The sequence below is a fragment of the Trachypithecus francoisi genome, unplaced genomic scaffold (genome assembly GCF_009764315.1).
Source record: "Trachypithecus francoisi isolate TF-2019V2 unplaced genomic scaffold, Tfra_2.0 Lachesis_group5, whole genome shotgun sequence".
In the NCBI taxonomy this organism is placed as follows: domain Eukaryota; kingdom Metazoa; phylum Chordata; class Mammalia; order Primates; family Cercopithecidae; genus Trachypithecus; species Trachypithecus francoisi.
Window position 1 is genome coordinate 128,332,449 of NW_022681470.1, and position 20,842 is coordinate 128,353,290.

Consider the following 20,842-nt stretch of genomic DNA (forward strand, 5'->3'; position numbering starts at 1 on the left):
TCAGTACCTCTCCATATTTACAATTATATTTGCATTAACACATTTTACTTCATTTCTAATTCTAACTCAATAGCTAGAAAACAGTTTCAGTCACGAAGCCTATCCTTCTATATAATGTAAGTCCATAATTACAACATATAAAATACTGTTTTCAAATGTTTCAGTTTTTTCCATCTCCACACAAAAATCCTTTTTCTACAACAGAATACTGTACCTTAATTTCTCTTTCAGAATTTCAAGTTCACTTTTATATAGACCACATTTTTCTTGTAGCCTTTTATTTTCTTTTTCACAATTACAACATATAAAATACTGTTTTCAAATGTTTCAGTTTTTTCCATCTCCACACAAAAATCCTTTTTCTACAACAGAATACTGTACCTTAATTTCTCTTTCAGAATTTCAAGTTCACTTTTATATAGACCACATTTTTCTTGTAGCCTTTTATTTTCTTTTTCACAGTTAATTAGATTTCTCTCTAATATTTCTTCTTCAGCTTGAACCTAAAACAATAATTTAAGTGGACATACTAATGTGGTTGTAAGTTTTAGGTGTTTCAAGCTAAAAATGTAAGTAGTGATTTCAGAAATAAGCAGGAATGTAGACTAAGAATTTCATACATTTAAGTCCCCAGCTTCATAGTGAAAAGTAGCAAAGTGAAGTTCCTGGGCAGTAACAAAAGACAGAGAAAAGGATGATACTACATGTCCAGAAAACCTGTAACAGATAGGCAACTGCATCAACTGAAAGCAAAAATTCATCTAGAGCTGCTGTGTACGAGTTACTAAAGGTTAATTTTAGTGCAAATGTTCCAGAGAAGTTGTTTTTGAAATTTTAACCACAAAATTTACCAATGAAACCACAGCCCAAAATGTAGAACAGATAAAAGCACCCAGGATACAGTGTTGAGAGGAGAAGATTGGGTATATCTGCCCCAATTCCTTTGTTACCCTGTTATATCCACCTAACTATAGGGCTTTGCTGAGCATTGTTTGCAAATGATAATCCTAAGTGTAAAAAAAAACCTGTCTCTTACATTCTTCTCTCTTTTCTCCATAAAGTCCTTCTTCTCCCCAAGAATATTCCTCCTACTAGGTCTTCTACCTCCCCTTACTGATCACCTTATTAAAAATCCCTTCTAAGATATTTCATTCCCACAAGCACCCTCTCCAAGACTCTCAAAACAGCCTTCTAATTAACTAATTCACATTTAAGATTTCAATACCTAGTGAGACCTTAATATTTTACACTGCCAAGTGATATTCACAGTTTTACTGCAAAGGAATGACCACTTTGTAATCAACTGCAGACTTTCTCCTGGATCTCAGTATTTAATATTGTTGGTAACTTCTCCCCTAAAATATTTTATCATGTAGCTGTCATGACAATATTACACTTGACTCTGGCCACTCTTGTTTTCTTTGCTTCCTTTTATTAACTCATAATTCCTGACTGCTCTTTTCTTTCTATATATTCTCTCAAAAGTTTAGTGAATTTCTTGACTTACCTTATTGCAACTATATTATGAGAAATACTCACCCCAAGTTTCCAAAATCCCTCCTATCCTCCTTACGCTATGAAAATTTCTTAAGCAACATCTTAACTTATGGGACCAAAGACATTTAATTCAAAATCCTTCAATTTCCTTCCACCTAAAACTTTTCTCTCTTTTTATCCACAAAGAAAAGAAATGTCCTATTTCATTAAAAAAAAGAATCTCACTTCTGCTCTTGGACTATCACCTTGCATATCATTCAGACCCTTGTGCCATCTTTTATTCCTTATAATTCTAACATCTTCAATCTCCCCCTACTAATATGTTCAGGGTACCCTTAGGTGCTTTACCACAGCTTCTTCACCTTAACTTAGCTTCTTTCTTCCCTTCCATTCGCTGACTTTCCCAACCCGCCACACACACTTACTTCCTCTTCACCTATCGTATGTAAAGAATTGTCTGTTAGCTACCTCTACTCTCTCCCTTTCCATCTCTCCCATTTCAGAGGTTGTGCCTTCTATTTTAATAAGTTGCTCTCTACAAAGTATCCAATGACTCCCTGATTATAAAAACCAAGAGCTCTGTCTGGTTCCTCACCTTTCTAAAATTTTTTTCTGATTTTTTACAGACAGGGTCTTGCTCTTTCACTCAGGCCTGAGTGCAGTGACATTATCATGGCTTAATGCAGCCTCTAACTCCTGAGTTCAAGCAATCCTTCTACCTCAGCCTCCTAAGTAGCTGGAATTACAGGTGTAAGCCACCACACCTGGTTCAGTCCTCATTCTTCTTGACCAGTTTGCAACATCTGGCACTGAAGATCACCATCTTCTTTTTAAAAATGTTCTATCGCCTTGGCTTTTCGTATTATACTTTCCTGATTCTCTAATTTTTTAAAATAACTTATCGATACCTTTCAAAAGGTAATCTACCTGTTCTTTATCTCCCAGGGTATCTTCCCTCTTGTTCTCATTCTATATGAACTCTGTCAATGTCCAAGGCTTCTACCACTTTAATTCAGTACTGTCAATTCTCAAAACTACAGCCCTAGTACAGATTTCTATATTGAAATCCAGACCTATAGATACAAAAGCCTACTAGAAACCTATAACTGGTTATTCTACAGACATTTCCAAAATAGAACTCATTAACTTTTTTTCCTAAATTGTCTATTTTGATTCATGATGCAGTCATCCAGCAGTCACTCAAATCAGCAACCTAAAAATATCCTATATTCTTCTTTCTCACACTGCTGGCTTCTAATGCATTCAAGTGGTCACTAGATCCCACTGATTCCCCAACTTTAACATCTCTCATAGCTATCTACTCAGCTCCTTCATCTTCAATGTCTCTTGCCTTGTCTTTTAAAGTCTCCTTGACTTGTCTCTCACCTCTCAAATGCATCTTCACATGACATCAGAGTGAGCTTCCTAGAACATAGATTTTGAATCATTTTCCCTGCTTAACACTATTCAATGATATACCACAATATTTGAAATAGCCTAGCAACTCAAGCATTGCCTACTCTGTGAAGCCTTCTTTGGGCCCACCAGAGTTTATTAACCACCGCCACCTTCATCCCACCCTACTACACCTACCTCTTATCTCTATATTATACTTCCTCTTCCAAAATACTGAAATTATTTGTTTATATACTTGTCAATCTTACTAGACAGTGAGCTCTTTCTATCTTGTATTATGTATCACCGAATCTCCCAGAGACTAGCACAGTACCTGGCATGTAAAAGGAATTTCATAATTGTTTAATAAATGAATACCCATCTTCTCATTCTACCGTTCTACCTAAACATTCCTTCCTCTGCCTTTCTACCTTTGTTTGAATAGAATCATAAACTTCCTCTGCTTTCACTGTTATCTCAAGATGGAAGCTCCCATATTAGTATCTCTTTACCAGACCTCTCTTTTGAGCTCATTATCTGAATATCCAACTGTAGTGTTCCTCCACACACATTTCATTACCATGTGATATTACTTAAAGATACTAAATGAATATAATAAATGAATGTAATAAACTCACTATATTTTTTTTTTATTTTTTATTTTTTATTATACTTTAAGTTCTAGGGTACATGTGCATAACGTGCAGGTTTGTTACATATGTATACTTGTGCCATGTTGGTGTGCTGCACCCATCAACTCGTCAGCACCCATCAATTCATCATTTATATCAGGTATAACTCCCAATGCAATCCCTCCCCCCTCCCCCCTCCCCATGATAGGCCCCGGTGTGTGATGTTCCCCTTCCTGAGTCCAAGTGATCTCATTGTTCAGTTCCCACCTATGAGTGAGAACATGCGGTGTTTGGTTTTCTGTTCTTGTGATAGTTTGCTAAGAATGATGGTTTCCAGCTGCATCCATGTCCCTACAAAGGACGCAAACTCATCCTTTTTTATGGCTGCATAATATTCCATGGTGTATATGTGCCACATTTTCTTAATCCAGTCTGTCACTGATGGACATCTGGGTTGATTCCAAGTCTTTGCTATTGTGAATAGTGCCGCAATAAACATACGTGTGCATGTGTCATTATAGCAGCATGATTTATAATCCTTTGGGTATATACCCAGTAGTGGGATGGCTGGGTCATATGGTACATCTAGTTCTAGATCCTTGAGGAATCACCATACTGTTTTCCATAATGGTTGAACTAGTTTACAATCCCACCAACAGTGTAAGTGTTCCTATTTCTCCACATCCTCTCCAGCACCTGTTGTTGCCTGACTTTTTAATGATTGCCATTCTAACTGGTGTGAGATGGTATCTCATTCTGGTTTTGATTTGCATTTCTCTGATGGCCAGTGATGATGAGCATTTTTTCATGTGTCTGTTGCCTGTATGAATGTCTTCTTTTGAGAAATGTCTGTTCATATCCTTTGCCCACTTTTTGATGGGGTTGTTTGTAAACTCACTATATTTCTATATCTAATCAGTTCAAGGAACCTTCCTTCTGAGAGGCAGAAGCCAGCCCCTCTCAGAGTAGCAGACTCAGAGAGACCAGTTGAAGGCTACATAATCTGTCTTCATTTTCACTGAAGTGATAAAAATGAATTTCTTTCTTCTACTTCTCTAGCTCCAATCTCTGTTCACATATTCCATCCTTCTCTATATTTTGTTCCTTCTCCTCTCTCTACTCTTTTCCCTCTTTGGATAAAAAAGTTTCTGCTGATAATAAAAGGGTTGGTAAACATCATCCTTAACTAACATTTACAAATTGTTTATTTAAATGATTTTATAAGATCATAAAAATTACTCTCTGTCTCAACCATAAACATATTTTAATTATTCCTACCTTTATTGTTGGAATATAGACAGTAATACAAAACACTGAATTTGCACAACTGCCTCTTACCTTTTCCAGTTTTTCAGCCACTTTCTTTTTATATTGTTGGAAAGCGTTACTCAGCTCTTCAGCATTATATAGTGCTTCATTCCTTTGTCGTTCAGCTCTAAAATTTAAAAAGAGATAATGAATAAAAGTGAAGAATGTTCTGCATTTGAATAGTTAAGTTCCAAAGTAATCTTTAATTATAAGGAATAATTGGAGAGAAACAAATTTCTCTGTACTAAAAAGAAGTATTAGGCTTAAAGTATAAAACGAAAAATGTAGATCATACTACAAAAACTTTCTCACTCTATCAATATGAAAAATAAAATATAACACAAAACAATTATAAACATAAATGTTGAAATATATATAAATTCTTATGTGTTGGCAATTTTTTCCCCCATCTAGAAAAGACAGATTAGGGAAATAGCCTGAGGCTGGATGATAAATTTTCAAAGGTTAGGAATTACAGAACCAGTCTATTGTCTAGAATATTAAATATACTCAGTAAATTCTGTGACCTTTGCAAAGGTCAAATAAATTTCAAACAGGTATTTAAAAAAATGTTAACTTCTATTGATAACAGATATAAAAATCTAGACAACAAAAAACACAACCACCACCAAGCACTGTTTAAGCCCAACCTTGTTGCCTCATCTCTTAGTTCCTTATGCTACTTGTAATGAAATGAAAATTTGGGGCACAATACATTGAGAATACTTGGTCAATATCACACTGACGCCTAAAAATATTTTAATATTTAAACCTATTCCCATCATATTCTTTCTAATGTAAGTGAGGTTAGTGACCCTCCTCTTATCCAGGGTGAATTACTCTATTTATAGTCTGGATCTTAACTCTTAACCCTTCAGAAATGCACTCTAGCTTCTGTATTTTCATTCCCTCTGTTGGTTATTTTGCCACAAGTATAAAAAGTTCAAGTAAAAGTATTCCTAACTTCCTGAATCTATGTGGTTAAGTATGTCTATTTGACTCCAAAGTTTCAGATAAAGGAAAGTAAGGACAACCAAGGATTTCTCTGAAAATCTATAGGAATATAATAAATTCCTGAGTGTGCACAGGTACTGTTCAGAGCAAAGGATACCTGTATTTCTCACTTAAACAAACAAAAACCTTCCCACATATTGTGCCTTCCTCTATCATCCTTTTCTTTCTTTCTTTCTTTCTTTCTTTTTTTTTTTTTTCTGAGACGGAGTCTCACTCTGTGGCCCAGGCTGGAGTGCAGTGGCGCGATCTGGGCTCACTGCAAGCTCCGCCTCCCAGGTTCACGCCATTCTCCTGCCTCAGCCTCCCGAGTAGCTGGGACTACAGGTGCCCGCCACCTCGCCTGGCTAGTTTTTTGTATATTTTTTAGTAGAGATGGGGTTTCACCGTGTTAGCCAGGATGGTCTCGATCTCCTGACCTCGTGATCCTCCCAAAGTGCTGGGATTACAGGCTTGAGCCACCGCGCCCAGCCTCATCCTTCTTTTCAAGCCAGACTTACCCACTTTACACTTATCTACTCTTCCTCACTTCCAATTTGTAAAAAGTAATGACATATTTCAGCCACATACAAAAGTGTGGATAAATATTACCATGTACTTCCAATCATGTTTTAAGAATCTTCACTCTTTTGTCTGAAAAGGCTACAGAAGACAAACAAAACATTACAAATAAAGTTGAGGTCCTTATGTGTCCTGTCCAAATCCCATTCCCCTGACTTATTCCACAGAGGTAACCCTATCCTGATTTGGGTGTTTTTTATTTTGTACACTAATGTTAACCTACACCTACAAATAGTATATATCACAGTTCATTTATTCTGAGAGGCACCCTATCCTGATTTGGGTGTTTTTTATTTTGTACATTCATGTTAACCTACACCCACAAATAGTATATATCACGGTTCATCTATTCTGAGAGGCACATTGTTTTCACTTTTTGTTGTGTGTGTGGAGATGGGTGTCTTGCTATTTTGCCCGGGCTGGTCTTGAATTCCTGGCCTCAAGTAATACTCCCTCTTTGGCCCCCTCGAGTGCTTGCGTTACTGGAGTGAGTCACTGTGCCCAGCCTGTTTTCGCTTCTGTTTTTTTTGTTTTTTTGTTTTCTTTAATAACCACCTATAGTCTTACCACGGTTTCACATTTTTAACATCTCTAAAATTTTTATGTGCTGGGTATGGTGGTTCATGCCTGTATTCCAAACACTTTAGAAGGCTGAGCCAGGAGGATTGCTTGAAGCCAGAAGTTAGAGACCAGTCTGGTAAACATAGTGAGATCATCTCTACAAAAAGTTAACTGGGAGTGGTGGTGCACACCTGCAGTCCCAGCTACTCTAGAGGCTGAAGCAGCAGGATCCCTTGAGCGCAAGGGTTTGAGACTGCAGTGAGCCATGATCGCAATGCTGCATTCTAGCCTGGGTGACACAGCAAGATCCTATCTCTAAAAAAATAAAATAAAATAAGACAGTTCCAGGTGGGGGTCCGTAAAGTGCAGCAGCCACAGCCAGCTACCTCATGCTCAACAATAGCACCTAGATGCTCATCCTGGGGCTGGGCACCTGCAAGTTCCCCTTGGGCCAGGTAACTGAAGCTGTGAAGGTGGCAATCGACATCAGGTACTGCTGCATTTACTATGTCTACATGTACCAGAACGCGAATGAGGTAGGGGTAGCCATTCAGAGGAGCTACCCACTGCGGGTCTCCTCTGAGCTGTTCTGTCGCTCAACAAAGCTTCTCTTTGTATTGCTTACCCTCCACTTGTTTGTGTACCTCATTCTTCCCAGACACAGGACAAGAACTCAGGACCCACTGAATGGTGGGGCTAAAAATGCTGTAACACAAATGGCTGAAACACACCCCTTGTTCACCACGTTGCAGGCAACAAGAAGAAAAGGCAAGAGAAGGAGACAAGAGCTGTAGCCCTTCGGGGAGCCCAGACCTATGAGCTTCCCGAGCCAGGGCTGTGACACCCTCTTTAGGGCTCTGTGGTTCCTGGTGTCTCCAAGCTTCCGGCACCACCACGTTCCCTGGTGTCAGCCATGGAAGCTGCTTATGCTACGCCTGGTCCAGCCACAGCCTCACAGGGAGCTGGCGCCTGGAGCTGCTCACACCACCACAGCTGGCATGCCTGGCTATGCATAGTGGCCAGTGCCTACAGTTGTTCACACACCCCTTTCCATTCTGCACCTAGCTCACTCTTCACAGGTGTGGGATCCAGGGTGGTAGCACGAGCCAAGTGCAGCCTGCCAGGCTGAGTGGGCGGAATGAGCCCAGTAGGCCAGAGCAAAACTCAGGCAAAGGTGCCACTGGCCACAGAGGTTTCTGGCTGGTGAAGCAACGCCCCAAGGATCTCAAAACAGCATAGAGTGCCTCCTGCTTCTAGAAATCTGTAAGTATAAAAATTTCTTCCTTCATGTCAGTCATGTGCTGTATCTTACTATACCTGATTAAAACAAACCCCGAATACATTCTAAAATATGCATTAAAGCCAGGCACAGTGGCTCATGCCTATAATACTTGCACTTTAGGAGGCCAAGGCAGGAGGATTGCTTGAGTCCAGGAGCTCAAGACCAACCTGGGCAACACAGTGAGACCCCATGCCTAAAAAAAATTTAAAAATTAGTCAAGTGTGGGCTGGGCGCAGTGGCTCACACCTGTAATCCCAGCACTTTGGGAGGCCGAGATGGGCAGATCACGAGGTCAGGGGATAGAGACCATCCTGACTAACACAGTGAAACCCTGTCTCTACAAAAAATACAAAAAATTAGCCGGGTGCGGTGGTGGGCGCCTGTAGTCCCAGCTACTCGGGAGGCTGAGGCAGGAGAATGGCGTGAACCTGGGAGGCAGAGCTTGCAGTGAGCCGAGATTGTGCCACTGCACTCCAGCCTGGGCGACAGAGCGAGACTCGGCCTCAAAAAAAAAAAAAAAAAAAAAAAATTAGTAAGGTGTGGTGGGGCAAGCCTGTAGTACTAACTATCTGAGAGGCTGAGGTGGGAGGATCGCTTGAGCCCAGGAGTTGGGAGCTACAGTGAGCCACGATCACAGCATTGCACTCCAGCCTGGGTAACAAAGCAATACCATATCTCTTAAAAAAAATTAAGACTATACGTACCTTCTGTAGATTTTTTCTTATAGTTTTTCTTATTTGATTTTAATTTTTTATTGAGTAAAGCACAGAAATCCTAACTGAGTGAATGTTTTAAAAATGTGTATACTTACTTAACTACTATCCCAATCAAATAGAGAACACTTCCAGCTCCCCTGTGTACCTTCCCAGTGAGTATTCTTCACCCCAAAAAGGTAAGCACCATTTGGACTTTTAACAACATATGCTAATTTTGCCTATCCTCAATTTGCTATGGAATTATACAGTATTCTGTTGTGTCTGGCTTCTTCTACTGAGCACTGTATGTGTGCTATTAACCCATGTTGTTACACAGTTGTAGCTGCTCTTTTTTACTGATGTGTATAATTAATTATGTGAACATACCACAGTTTATTTCTCGATTACACTGTTGATGAACATTTAGCAATTACAAATAAAATTACTTTAACATTCTTCTACATGTCTTTTAACATAGGGACTAAGTTTTGTTGAAATGAATGGTGGATCCTAAGGCAGGCTTATGTTTACCTTTAGCAGCTACTGACAGTTTTCCAAAGTGGTTCTACAAATTTACACTTCCATTAGAAATGCAGAAGAGTTTCAATTCCACATCCTTGCCAAAACTTGTTTTTGAGAGTCTTTTCCATTTTAGCCATCATGGGCCATAGCGGGCCTGATGTTTCCATTTGTCATCATTGTTTTGACTAGTTTAGTTATTTGTGGGCAGATTTTTAATTACTGATTTGATATCCCTAACAGCTATATATACAGACACACACATATATATGTACACACATATATAGATGCACACACACACATATATATATATATTTTTTTTCAGGTTTTCCATTTATTTTAAAGTTAGTTTTGTTAAAGTACATTTTGCTGAGAAATTTATTTAGTCTAAGTTTTCAAATGTATCATCTTTAAAATGATTCAGTTATTGGTCTTATTTCTTACATATTTCTTATGGCTTACCAATTTATAGCTAAATGTGTAGTTCGGGAGTCCCTTGTCAATCCCAACACTTGTGCCTTTTCTGCTTTATTAATCTTGTCTGATGCCCATCTTCTTGTTCATTGTGAAAATAACCACATTTAGGTTTTGGTAATCCTTTATATTGTTTCATTGTTTTCTATTCATCCATTTCATCCTTATCTTTATTATTTCCTTACTTCTATTTTCTTTGGTGTTCATTCTTTCTTCTGATGTCCTCCTTTTCCTGACCACGCAATTGGCTATTTTAGTTCATTAATTTTCAGTCATGATATAATACATGTATATAAGGTTAAATTTTTCCCTCTAAGAGTGTCTTTAGGTACAGCCTACAAGCAGTGATGCACAATTTTTTTTATATCACTCAGTTCTAAAAGTTTTCTAATTTATTCAATAGTCAATGAACACCAGTAAGCCTGGTTTTACATTTCCAAACATACAGGATTTCAAGGAGTTATATTCTAACTTAACTGAACTGTGGTTGGAGAAGATAATACATACTATATCAATCTTTTGGAATTTTTTCAAATTCATGCTATCTGGCATAGTGAGGTAACAGATTACATCTGCTTCAAAGAATGTCAATTTCAAACTGTTGACTACAGGGTTCCATATGCACATCCATTAGATCAAGAATATTGTCTTATTCAACACTTCAAGTCTTAATTTTTTGTTACTTAACAATTCCTGATAAATGTATAAAGAATTTTCCCCATATGACTACAGATTTGTTCTTTCCTCCCTGAAATTGTGTTATTTTTCTTATGTATTTTGGGACTAAATTATTAGATACATATAAGTTTAGAGTCTTCATATCTTGCTGGTTTAGAGTCTTTATATCTTCTTGGCTAAGTGTCACTTAAACATTATACGAGTCATTTTAATGTTGGTAATGTTCGTTGCATTGAAGTCTATTCTGATCCTAATATAGTAATATCAACTTTGCTTTGGTGCGTATTTGAAACATTCCTTTCCATTCTTTTTTTTTTCTTTTTTGAGACAGAGTCTGACTCTGTCATTTAGGCTGGAGTGCAGTGACATAATCTCGGCTCACTGTAATCTCTGCCTCCTAGGCTCAAGCAATCCCTTTCACCTTAACCTCCTGAGTAGCTGGGACTCCAGGCGTGTGCCACCACACCTGGCTAATTTTTATATTTTTTGTAGAGATGGGGTTTCGCCATGTTGCCCAGGTTGGTCCTGAACTCACCAGCTCAAGTGATCCACCTATCTCGGCCCCACAAAGTGCTAGGATTACATGTGTTAGCCACCGCACCCCGTCTGCTTTCAATTTTCCTGTGTCCTTATGTTTCAGGTAATCTCTTACAAACAGCATAAAGCTAAACAATCTCTCCCTTTACACTGGCTTTTTAATCCATTATGATTAATCTTCTCCACCCAAAAAATAGTCCTTGCAAAGGTTTTGATCTTTCAATCTCAGAATGTGTCCTAGTCTATTTGTGCTGTTAGACAAATACCGTAGTCTAGGTAGTTTATAAAAAACAGAAATGTATTTCTCACAGTTCTGGAAGCTGGCAAGTCCAAAATCAAGGCACTGGCAGGTTGGTAGGGCCTAATCTCTCTGCTTCCAAGATGGTGCCTTAAATGCTACATCCTCCAAGGAGGAGGAACACTATGTTCTGACATGACAGAAAGGAAAAAAGGGACAAACTCCCTCTGTCAAGCCCTCTTATAATGGCATTAATCCATTCATGAAAGCAAAGCCCTGTGACTTAAGTACCTCCTAAATGCTCCACCTCCCAACAGTGTTGCATTGGCATTAAGTTTCCAATACAAAAAACTGGGTGGACACATTCAGACCATAGCAGAAAGTCAATATTCATTTTAGTTCTTCAAAAAGCTCCAATAGTCTTCATATCATACCTCTACCTAAAAATCTCAATTGGCTATTTATGCTCTCCAGGTTAAGATACAAATCCTTTGGTATAACACACAAAGTCATTTACAGTCTGGATCCAGTGTGTCTTTCATGTCTCATCTCCCATTACACCTATTCACTTATAAGAACATAAAATTACTTAAGAGTTCTTCAGCAATGATACTCTTTAATACGTCTATACCTTTGCACATGCTGCCCAGAATGTGTCTGTCCCCACTTACTCACTTTGTGAAGCCAAAGTCAATACTTAGCTGGGCGCAGTGGCTCAGGCCTATAATTCCAGCACTTTGGGAGTCCGAGTAGGGTGGATTACTTGAAGTCAGGAGTTTGAGATCAGCCTGACCAACATGGTGAAACCCTGTCTCTACTAAAAATAAAATAATCAGCTGAGTGTGGTAGTGCATGCCTGTAATCCCAGCTACTCGGGAGGCTGAGAAAGGAGAACTGCTTGAATCCGGGGGGCAGAGGCTGCAGTGAGCCAAGATCACACCACTGCACTTCAGCCTGCAAGACAGAGTAAGACTCAAACAACAACAACAAAGTCAATACCCTGAAAATCATCTCTTATCTAAGTTCTATAGAGGAAACTAGTAGCTCTTCCTCTTTATTTTTTCTTGGCAGCTATATTGTGAATGTGGTCTTCATATATTATTATCTCACTATTTTAAATAACCATATGCAAAGCTTAACTAAGTAAAGTGTGAATTCTAGAATATTTAACCACAAAGTTTATATAATAGTTATGAATTATTAGTATTTATTAATAGGTACCTTACATTTCTTTTTTTATTTACTCTTCATATCTATCCATATAAAGATAATATCGTCTTTATTTAACAGATAAAAAAACCTGAGATTTCAAAAGGTTGTATCATTTGGCCAAGGTAACAAAACCAATGAGAGGTAAAATCTAAAAATTTTCTAACTAACTCCAAAACCTAAGCATTTTCTACTAAGCAATATTGCAAATATTGCTTAGTACAATGTTTGTAATATTGATTAGTACAGATTATGGCTTTATACTGTATAAAAACTGCTATAATCCTATTTCATTATAAAATCTTATTAGCTTAAACTAAAAAAATTTAAATCTTTATCACTTTAAAAGTGAACTGGCATTCAGAGTTAATGGTTCCTTGGACAGAGACACTTAAAAGACTTTATCTCAAGACATAATTTATATGAAATAGATATTTTTGTACTACTTATATATTTCTAAAGGAAGATCCAACCACACATTCTCATGTATTGAGTTTCTTTCTCTATGAGGCAAAATTTTCTTTTTAAGAGTTCATTCAACATTTTATTTAGTTTTATTAGAGGTAATATTAATTTACAGGCTTTTTCCCTGTTAGTATTTTAAACTCAGTATACTGGTTTCAAATAGGCCATAGAACTTAATTTCAGAAATAAGTATCATTACACTGATAATCATTATCAGTTTTGTGGAAATTCAGCCCAATCCAGAATGCTAATAACATAAATTCCACACACAAACATTTTAATGGAAAATTTCAAAAAATTAATAGATAAAAAAAACATTAAGTTATTCTATTGCCAAATCTCTGAAATTTTTTCACTTCAAAAATTAACTAGAATTTTAAACAGGTAATATACTGTTTTATTCCCTTTCAAAAAAATATATTTGCTTTAAAAACACATACCTTTTTCCTTGTTTGGTTTGTTCAAGTAAGTCCACCTTTAATTTTATACATTCCTCTTTGGACTCCTGCAAACTCTGTTCCTTTTCAATTACCATTTTCTGGCTCTGTTCCAGCTTATTTTCTGCCTCTCTATAAAATAAAGGATACTTTGTTTTAAGACTACTAAAGAGATTATCCCAGGTATGCAAGAATAATTTAATATTAGGAATTATATTTGTTTAAATCAATGAGTTAAGAGAAACAATATACAAAAAGAGACAGAGAAAAAGGTATATTCATCACTTGTTAATTAAGAGTTTTTTTAAAAATAAAAGAATACTTCCACCAGTTGATAAATATATCTGAAGTAATAACTCACATCATATTTTATAGTCAGATACCAGAAGCATTCCTGTATAGTTCAGAAACTAAATAAGGATGACTGTTATCATCCCACATCCAACAACTTTACTAACAGTTCTACCCACTGCAAAAAGCAAATATGAAAAAGTATTAAGAAGTATAAATGCTGAAAAGGAAAGACAAAATTTTTTTTTTCCTACTCTTCGAGTCAGAAACAAAATTTTCCTTATTTGCTGATAATACCATTAGCTACCAATTACAAAATAATTATATTACACAAAAGTCAGTAACCTTCCCATACACTAGCAATGAACAAAGTAGGAACAATTCACAATTACCAAAAATATAAAATACCTACAAATAAATTTAAAATAATATATGTATTAGAAAGAAAATTACAAAACTCTGATGGACATAAAAGACTACTTTAGTATGCAGCAAATCATTTGCAGAACTTGTAAAACACCTCCCAACTTGGTTCGGTATGCCAGAGATAAGGCCTGAGAATTTGCATTTCTAACAAGTTCCCAGGTGATGCTACTATTGCTGGTCCTTTAACTATACTCTCAGAATCACTCAGAGTAATATGTTATTTAATATGCATATATTTCCCATTTTATTCAAAGCAGAAGAGAATAAATTATAAAGTGCCTGATGGCAAGGCATGACAGCTCATGCCTATAATCCCAACACTTTGAGAGGCCAAAGCAGGAGGACTGCTTGAGGTCAGGAGTTTGAGACCAGCCTGACCAACATAGTGGGACCCTGTCTCTACAAAATAAAAAATAAAAAGCTCAGCTGGGCACAGTGGTGTGTGCCTGTAATCCCACTACTTGGGAGGCTGAGGCAGAAGGATCATTTGAGCCCGGGAGGCTGAGGCTGCAGTGAGCCATATTGCACCACTGCACTCCAGCCTAGGTGACAGAGTGAGACCTTGTCTGTAAAAATAATAAAAGTGTCTGACTCCTTTACATTTTATTTCTTGAACTCCCTTTGAAATACTGAGTATATACTACTATGTAGGTGAAGAAATGAACTAATTCATATTTGATAAAAGCATGTAAATAGGCATCTCACCTTAGTCTTTTTTAACCCCTATATACTGCATGCAACCTACAGCCAAGAGGAGTTATGATTGACTAAAAATAGATTCAACGAGTTCTAAGACAACTGAACACCATTAGGTTATGTAAATATATTAGGTGTGGGGAACAAGATTTAACAAGATATAACAAAATGTAAAAGTAGAAAATAAAGCTTTGAGAGCTATAAAAAGTATATTTACCTCAAAACTTTATCTTGAGCTGAAACCTCTGCTTCCAAATTTATAATCTGTTCTTCTAAGATTGGGACACTGGCTGCCTGCTGTTGAGCAGACTCAAGCATAGAAACCTAAAATATAAAAACAACTTTTATAGTACTTTCAGAAAATAAATTAACCTACTTGGCCCTTAGTTTTTTTCCTGTCAGATGAGGGGGTTCAACAGGGCTCCCAAATCATTGCTCAGATATAAAGCTTCCCATCTATTCCTTTGATCAACACTTATATGGGCATATCATTATTATAAGCCAGCCCTGGCATGTAAGCTCCTGGTATTACCTTCAACTTATAACTGAAGAGTTATTTAGGGGAGAAAACAGAATCTCTACTGATAAGCATCTAGCAAGATTAATTTTACATAAATTAGATAATTAAATATAAAACATCAAACTATAAACAATTATGAAAGAAAATATTTATTGAATTTTTATGATTTAAAGACCTAATTATAGAATACATGCTTACTAGAAAGAATCTAAATACAGAAAAGCATAATGACCCTGCAATCTGTATTATAAAGAGAGTACAACTACTATAGCAGGATGGGAACCCACAATCTAAATGGTATGGAAGAAAGTATCAATAAGATAACTATCACTGAAAAAGAAGTTTAGAACATGAAGGCACAAGGTACTGTAGAGGACGGAAGTGAGGACCCAATGAAAAAGCAGGGATACAGTTTAAAGTATCTGCAAATAACAGTTATCCTTTTTCCCACTCCCAGAACACCAATAGCAAGGTGTTGGCATACTAGGAAAGAGGCAGAAAGTTTATTATCAGAAGAAACTGAACAGAAGAAGCTTGAGACTGTGGGACACTAAGAATAATGAGCAGGAATGAAGCACAGTTATAACAAGGGAATTAATATAAAACAGTTAGCTCCACCTTACTACTCTATTTCATTTTTGGTTATCCCACAGATGAGAAACTAAAGGATTCTTTGCTGGAGAAACTCAATAGCTCCAAAAAAAAAAAATCTCTTTCCATGCTGATAGCACTCGCACAAACATGGTAAACATTCCTAAAACCTGCGGGACTTTCTGTAAGAAGTGTGGCAAGCACCAACCCCAGAAAGTGACACAGTACAAGAAGGGCGAGGATTCTCTGTATGCCCAGGGAAAGTAGTGATATGACAGGAAGCAGAGTGGTTATGGTGGGCAGACTAAGTAGATTTTCCAGAAAAAGGCTGAAACTACAAAGAAGATTGTGCTAAGGGTTGAGTGCATTGAGCCCAACTGCAGATCTAAGAGAAAGCTGACTACTAAAAGATGCAAGCATTTTGAACTGGGAGGAGATAAGAGCAGAAAGGGCCAGCTGACCCAGTTTTAAGTGTTATCTTTTGTTTTATTACGAAGACAATAAAATCTTGAGTTTATGTTAAAAAAAAAAAAAAGAAAAACATCTCATACTGATACTGTTTGGGAGCTGGCAGGTGTTTCCCTACAAAAGAACCACCTCCCTAACCATCACCCAGAAATAAAGTCCACTGGACAACCAACCACCAATCTGCATTTAAATGCCTTTCTCTTAAATATGAATAGCGAAAATACTAACATCTGAAAAAAAGCTTCTTTGTTTTTTTTTTTTGAGACGGAGTCTCACTGTCACCAGGCTGGAACGCAGTGGCGCAATCTCAGCTCACTGTGACCTCCGCCTCTGGGTTCAAGCAATTCTCTTGCCTCAGCCTCCCGAGTAGGTGGGACTATAGGTGCACACCACCATGCCCAGCTAATTTTTGTATTTTTTAGTAGAGACAGGGTTTCACCATGTTGGCCAGGATGGTCTCGATCTCTTGACCTTGTGATCCACCCGCCTCAGCTTCCAAAGTGCTAGGATTGCAGGCATGAGCCACCACACTCGGCCCAAAAGCTTCTAACATAAAAGTCAGAGGCCTAAACAAAAGAAAAAGGAAAGGAAAGCAAACATGAAAAAAAATCATTAAATCTTCAGAGTGCTGAGAGAATACATTAGTATGTTATGAAATACAAAACAATCAGAACAAAAAAAACTTTAGAAACTGAAAAAAGTATGACAGCCAAAATAAAAGATTCAATAGAAGTGCAAAAAATAATGTTGAGAATACCTCCTAAATAAAAATCACATGGCCAGGCACTGTGGCTGAATCCTGTAATCCCAGCATTTTGGGAGATGGGTGGATCGCTTGAGTCCAGGAGTTCAAAATCAGCCTGGGCAACATGGCAAAACTCCATCTCTACAAAAAGACAACACAAAAACTAGCCAAGTATGGTGGCATATGCCTGTAGTCCCAGTTACTTGGGAGGTTACGGTGGGAGGATCACTTGAGCCCAGGAGGTCAAGGTGGCACTGAGCTGTGATCGCACCATTGCACTTCAGCCTGGGCGACAGAGCAAGACCTTGTTTCAAAAAAAAACACAAAACAAAACAAGGCTTATATTCAAAAGACAGGTAATAACAAATGTTTGCAAGAATGTGGAGAAAAGGGAATCTTCTTACGCTGTTGGTGGGAACGGAAATTAGTACAACCATTATGGAGAACTGTTTGGAGGTTCCTCAAAAAACTAAAAATACAGCTACCATATCCAGAAATCCCACTGCTGGGCATATACCCAAAAGAAAGGAAATCAGTATATTGAAAAGGTATCTGCACTTCCATGTTTGTTGCAGCACTGTTCAAGAGCCAAGACTTAGAAGCAACCTAAGTGTTCATCACAGATGAATGGATAAAGAAAATGTAGTACTTACACAATGGAGTACTATCCATCCATAAAGAAGAATGAGAATCAGTCATTTGCAACAACATGGATGGAACTAAAGATCATTATGTTAAGTAAAATAAGTCAGGCACAGAAAGACAAATATCATACGTTCTTACTTATTTGTGGGATCTAAAAATCAAAACAATTGAACTCATGGACATAGAAAGTAGAAGAATGGTTACCAGGGGCCAGGAAGGGCAGTTGTCAGGGTGGGAAGAGGTGGGGATGGTTAATGGGTACAAGAAATAGAAAGAATGAACAAGAACTACTATTTTATAGAACAACAGGGTGACTATAGTCAATAATAATAATTTAATTGTACATTTAAAAATAACTAAAAGACTATAACTGGATTGTTTATAACACAAAAGATAAATGTCTGAGGGGATGGATATCCCATTCTCCATGATGTGATTATTATGCTGCATAATTGTATCAAAAAATCTAATGTACTCCAAAAATATATATGCCTACTATGTACCCATAAAAATTAAAAATAAAAATTAAGAAACAGAAAAATTTCCAGAACCAAAGGATACAAGTTTCCAGCCTAAAAGGGCTCTCAAATACCCAATATGAGTAATAAAGGCCTATTCAAAGACACATTGTTGTACAGTTTTAAAACATCGGAATGGGAAGGTCCTAAAAACTACCATCTACCATAAAGTAAAAAACAAACAAATGGGAAAAAAAGAGATTCCATGCTAAGGAAAGTAATTCACAATGGCAACCGACTTTTCAAAGTGGCACTGGAGGATAGAAGGGAGTAATGCACTAATAATTCTAACATTAAATAATTATCAAACTGGAATTTAATCATGAGTGAAGAAGAAATTAAGACATTTTCAGACAGGCAAGGAAGTAACTGGAAGATATGCTCCAAATACAGAAAGAATAAACTATGAAATAACAAAAAATAGAATTCAGGAAACAGTAGATTCAACCTAGAAGAACACCAAAGAGAAGTCCCAGGATGGCAGTCGGATAGCAGGTGTAGAGGGCAAAAAGCTCAGAAAGAGCAGGCTGCCAGGCTCCAGAAGAGTAAGTACAACCATTGCCAGAGGTAAGTTATGAATATATTGATTGATTTCTACAAAAGAGTCTCAATAGTGGGCATATATGAAACGTCAAAAGCTCATACGTGGCCTGAAATAGGTGGCTTCCCTAAAAAATATTTCAACAACTTAGAAAATGCTGAGCTGAGAAATACAATACTAGTATCTTACTTCCTCGCATAACCACTGGTGTGTTTATATCCTAAAAACAAAGGTTAAAAATGCTATTAGTTCAGTAATTATTAAATTATCTTTACGTCTTTTACTTACTTTAAATCACTAGCAATGACTTTAAAAAGAGAGATTATCTATAGTTGAAGAAAAATTTTAAAAATAAGCAGAAAAAACACAAATCACAAAGAAATCTAAATGGCAAACAAATATACCGAAAAGGTAAATTTTGTAAGAAATCAAGAAAAGCAGCATTTTTCCCTCAAAGTGAACAAGAAAAGATGAGGAACCAAATGTAAATGCTTGAAAAACATTATTTCCCTAAAATATGGTCATTCGGCCTCTGGAAATTTACCTTAGAAATAATCTCAAACACTAAAGAAGTTTTATGTTCATTGCTGCATTTTGTTTTTCCTGTGCTGAAATAATCCCTAATAGCATTTCGTTTTGTTTGAAAAAACAGAAAAGAAAAATAAAGTCTTCCCATAACTCCTCTATTTAAAACTACATATAATGTATATGTACAATGCTTATAAAAGCAAATAGTGAAAGCCTCACTCCAACCTTCCAATCGCTCTCAAAGTTATCAAGTGTGAAGCATAGTTTCTACCTTAATATATCACATGTATATATATTTACATACAAACACACACACAGACACATGTACACTTCTTATAAAGAGGAAAACTGAGATTATTATACGTGTGTAATGCTCTGTTTTTCTGCCACTAAATACATTAGGTAACAGTTTTTGAGTGCTGACTACACATAGACACCGTTTTAAGTGACTACAAACATTATATCATTTAAACTTTATCATGCTCCATATAAGTCAAACAACTTTGCATCTTAGTACTAGTATATTTACCTCATTTTTTTAAAAAAGGTTTTGTTACAATCTATCTTATGGGTATACCATAATTTACTATGTCTCCATTATTGGACATTTTGGTTTCTTCTAATTTTTTGTGTAATACCAACCATTTAGTAAAAAAATAGGAAACAACTGAAATACGGGAATTAACTAAGTTACACTATAATCACATGAAATATAATGCTACTATAAAAAATGATCAATGGAAAAGCTATGTAAATGCATCAGAAAATGCATAGATTATATACACAGTAAAAAAACAGAAAACACCAAAACTATTTAAAACAGTCTGGATTCAACTACGTATTAAACTGGTAAAGCGGTTTCTAGGTGGAAACTCTGGGTGATCTTTCTTCCTCTTTTTGCTACTTTTAAATTTTTCAACAATGACAATGTGTTATTTTATTTTATTTTATTTTTTTTTTTGAGATGGAGTCTTGCTCTGTCGCCCGGGCTGGAGTGCAGTGGCCGGATCTCAGCTCACTGCAAGCTCCGCCTCCCGGGTTCCCGCCATTCTCCTGCCTCAGCCTCCCGAGTAGCTGGGACTATAGGCGCCCGCCACCTCGCCCGGCTAGTTTTTTGTATTTTTTAGTAGAGACGGGGTTTCACCGTGTTAGCCAGGATGGTCTCGATCTCCTGACCTCGTGATTCGCCCGTCTCGGCCTCCCACAGTGCTGGGATTACAGGCTTGAGCCACCGCGCCCGGCCGACAATGTGTTATTTTAAAAGGGAAGATAAGTAAGTTATACTTCCTTTGTATAAAAAATAAGACCACACAAATTGGTAATCTTAACACCTTAAGAAGCTGACTTATCTAAATGCAAAACTGTAAAGTTCCC

General features: G+C 37.0%; 1 protein-coding gene and 1 pseudogene across 7 annotated transcripts in view; one reads left to right on the forward strand and one right to left on the reverse strand.

Moving 5' to 3' along the window:
• Nucleotides 1–20,842, reverse strand: part of CCDC18 (coiled-coil domain containing 18) — a 109,523-nt gene that overhangs the window by 81,839 nt on the left and 6,842 nt on the right. For all 7 annotated transcript variants that reach the window (XM_033196650.1, XM_033196652.1, XM_033196653.1 and 4 more), the window contains 4 exons: nucleotides 15,130–15,236; nucleotides 13,503–13,631; nucleotides 4,863–4,959; nucleotides 382–503 (listed from right to left, as the gene is read on the reverse strand). In XM_033196650.1, the coding sequence (XP_033052541.1) occupies nucleotides 382–503; nucleotides 4,863–4,959; nucleotides 13,503–13,631; nucleotides 15,130–15,236 (455 nt within the window). The remainder of the gene's footprint in view (nucleotides 1–381; nucleotides 504–4,862; nucleotides 4,960–13,502; nucleotides 13,632–15,129; nucleotides 15,237–20,842) is intronic.
• Nucleotides 16,174–16,494, forward strand: LOC117074807 (annotated as a pseudogene).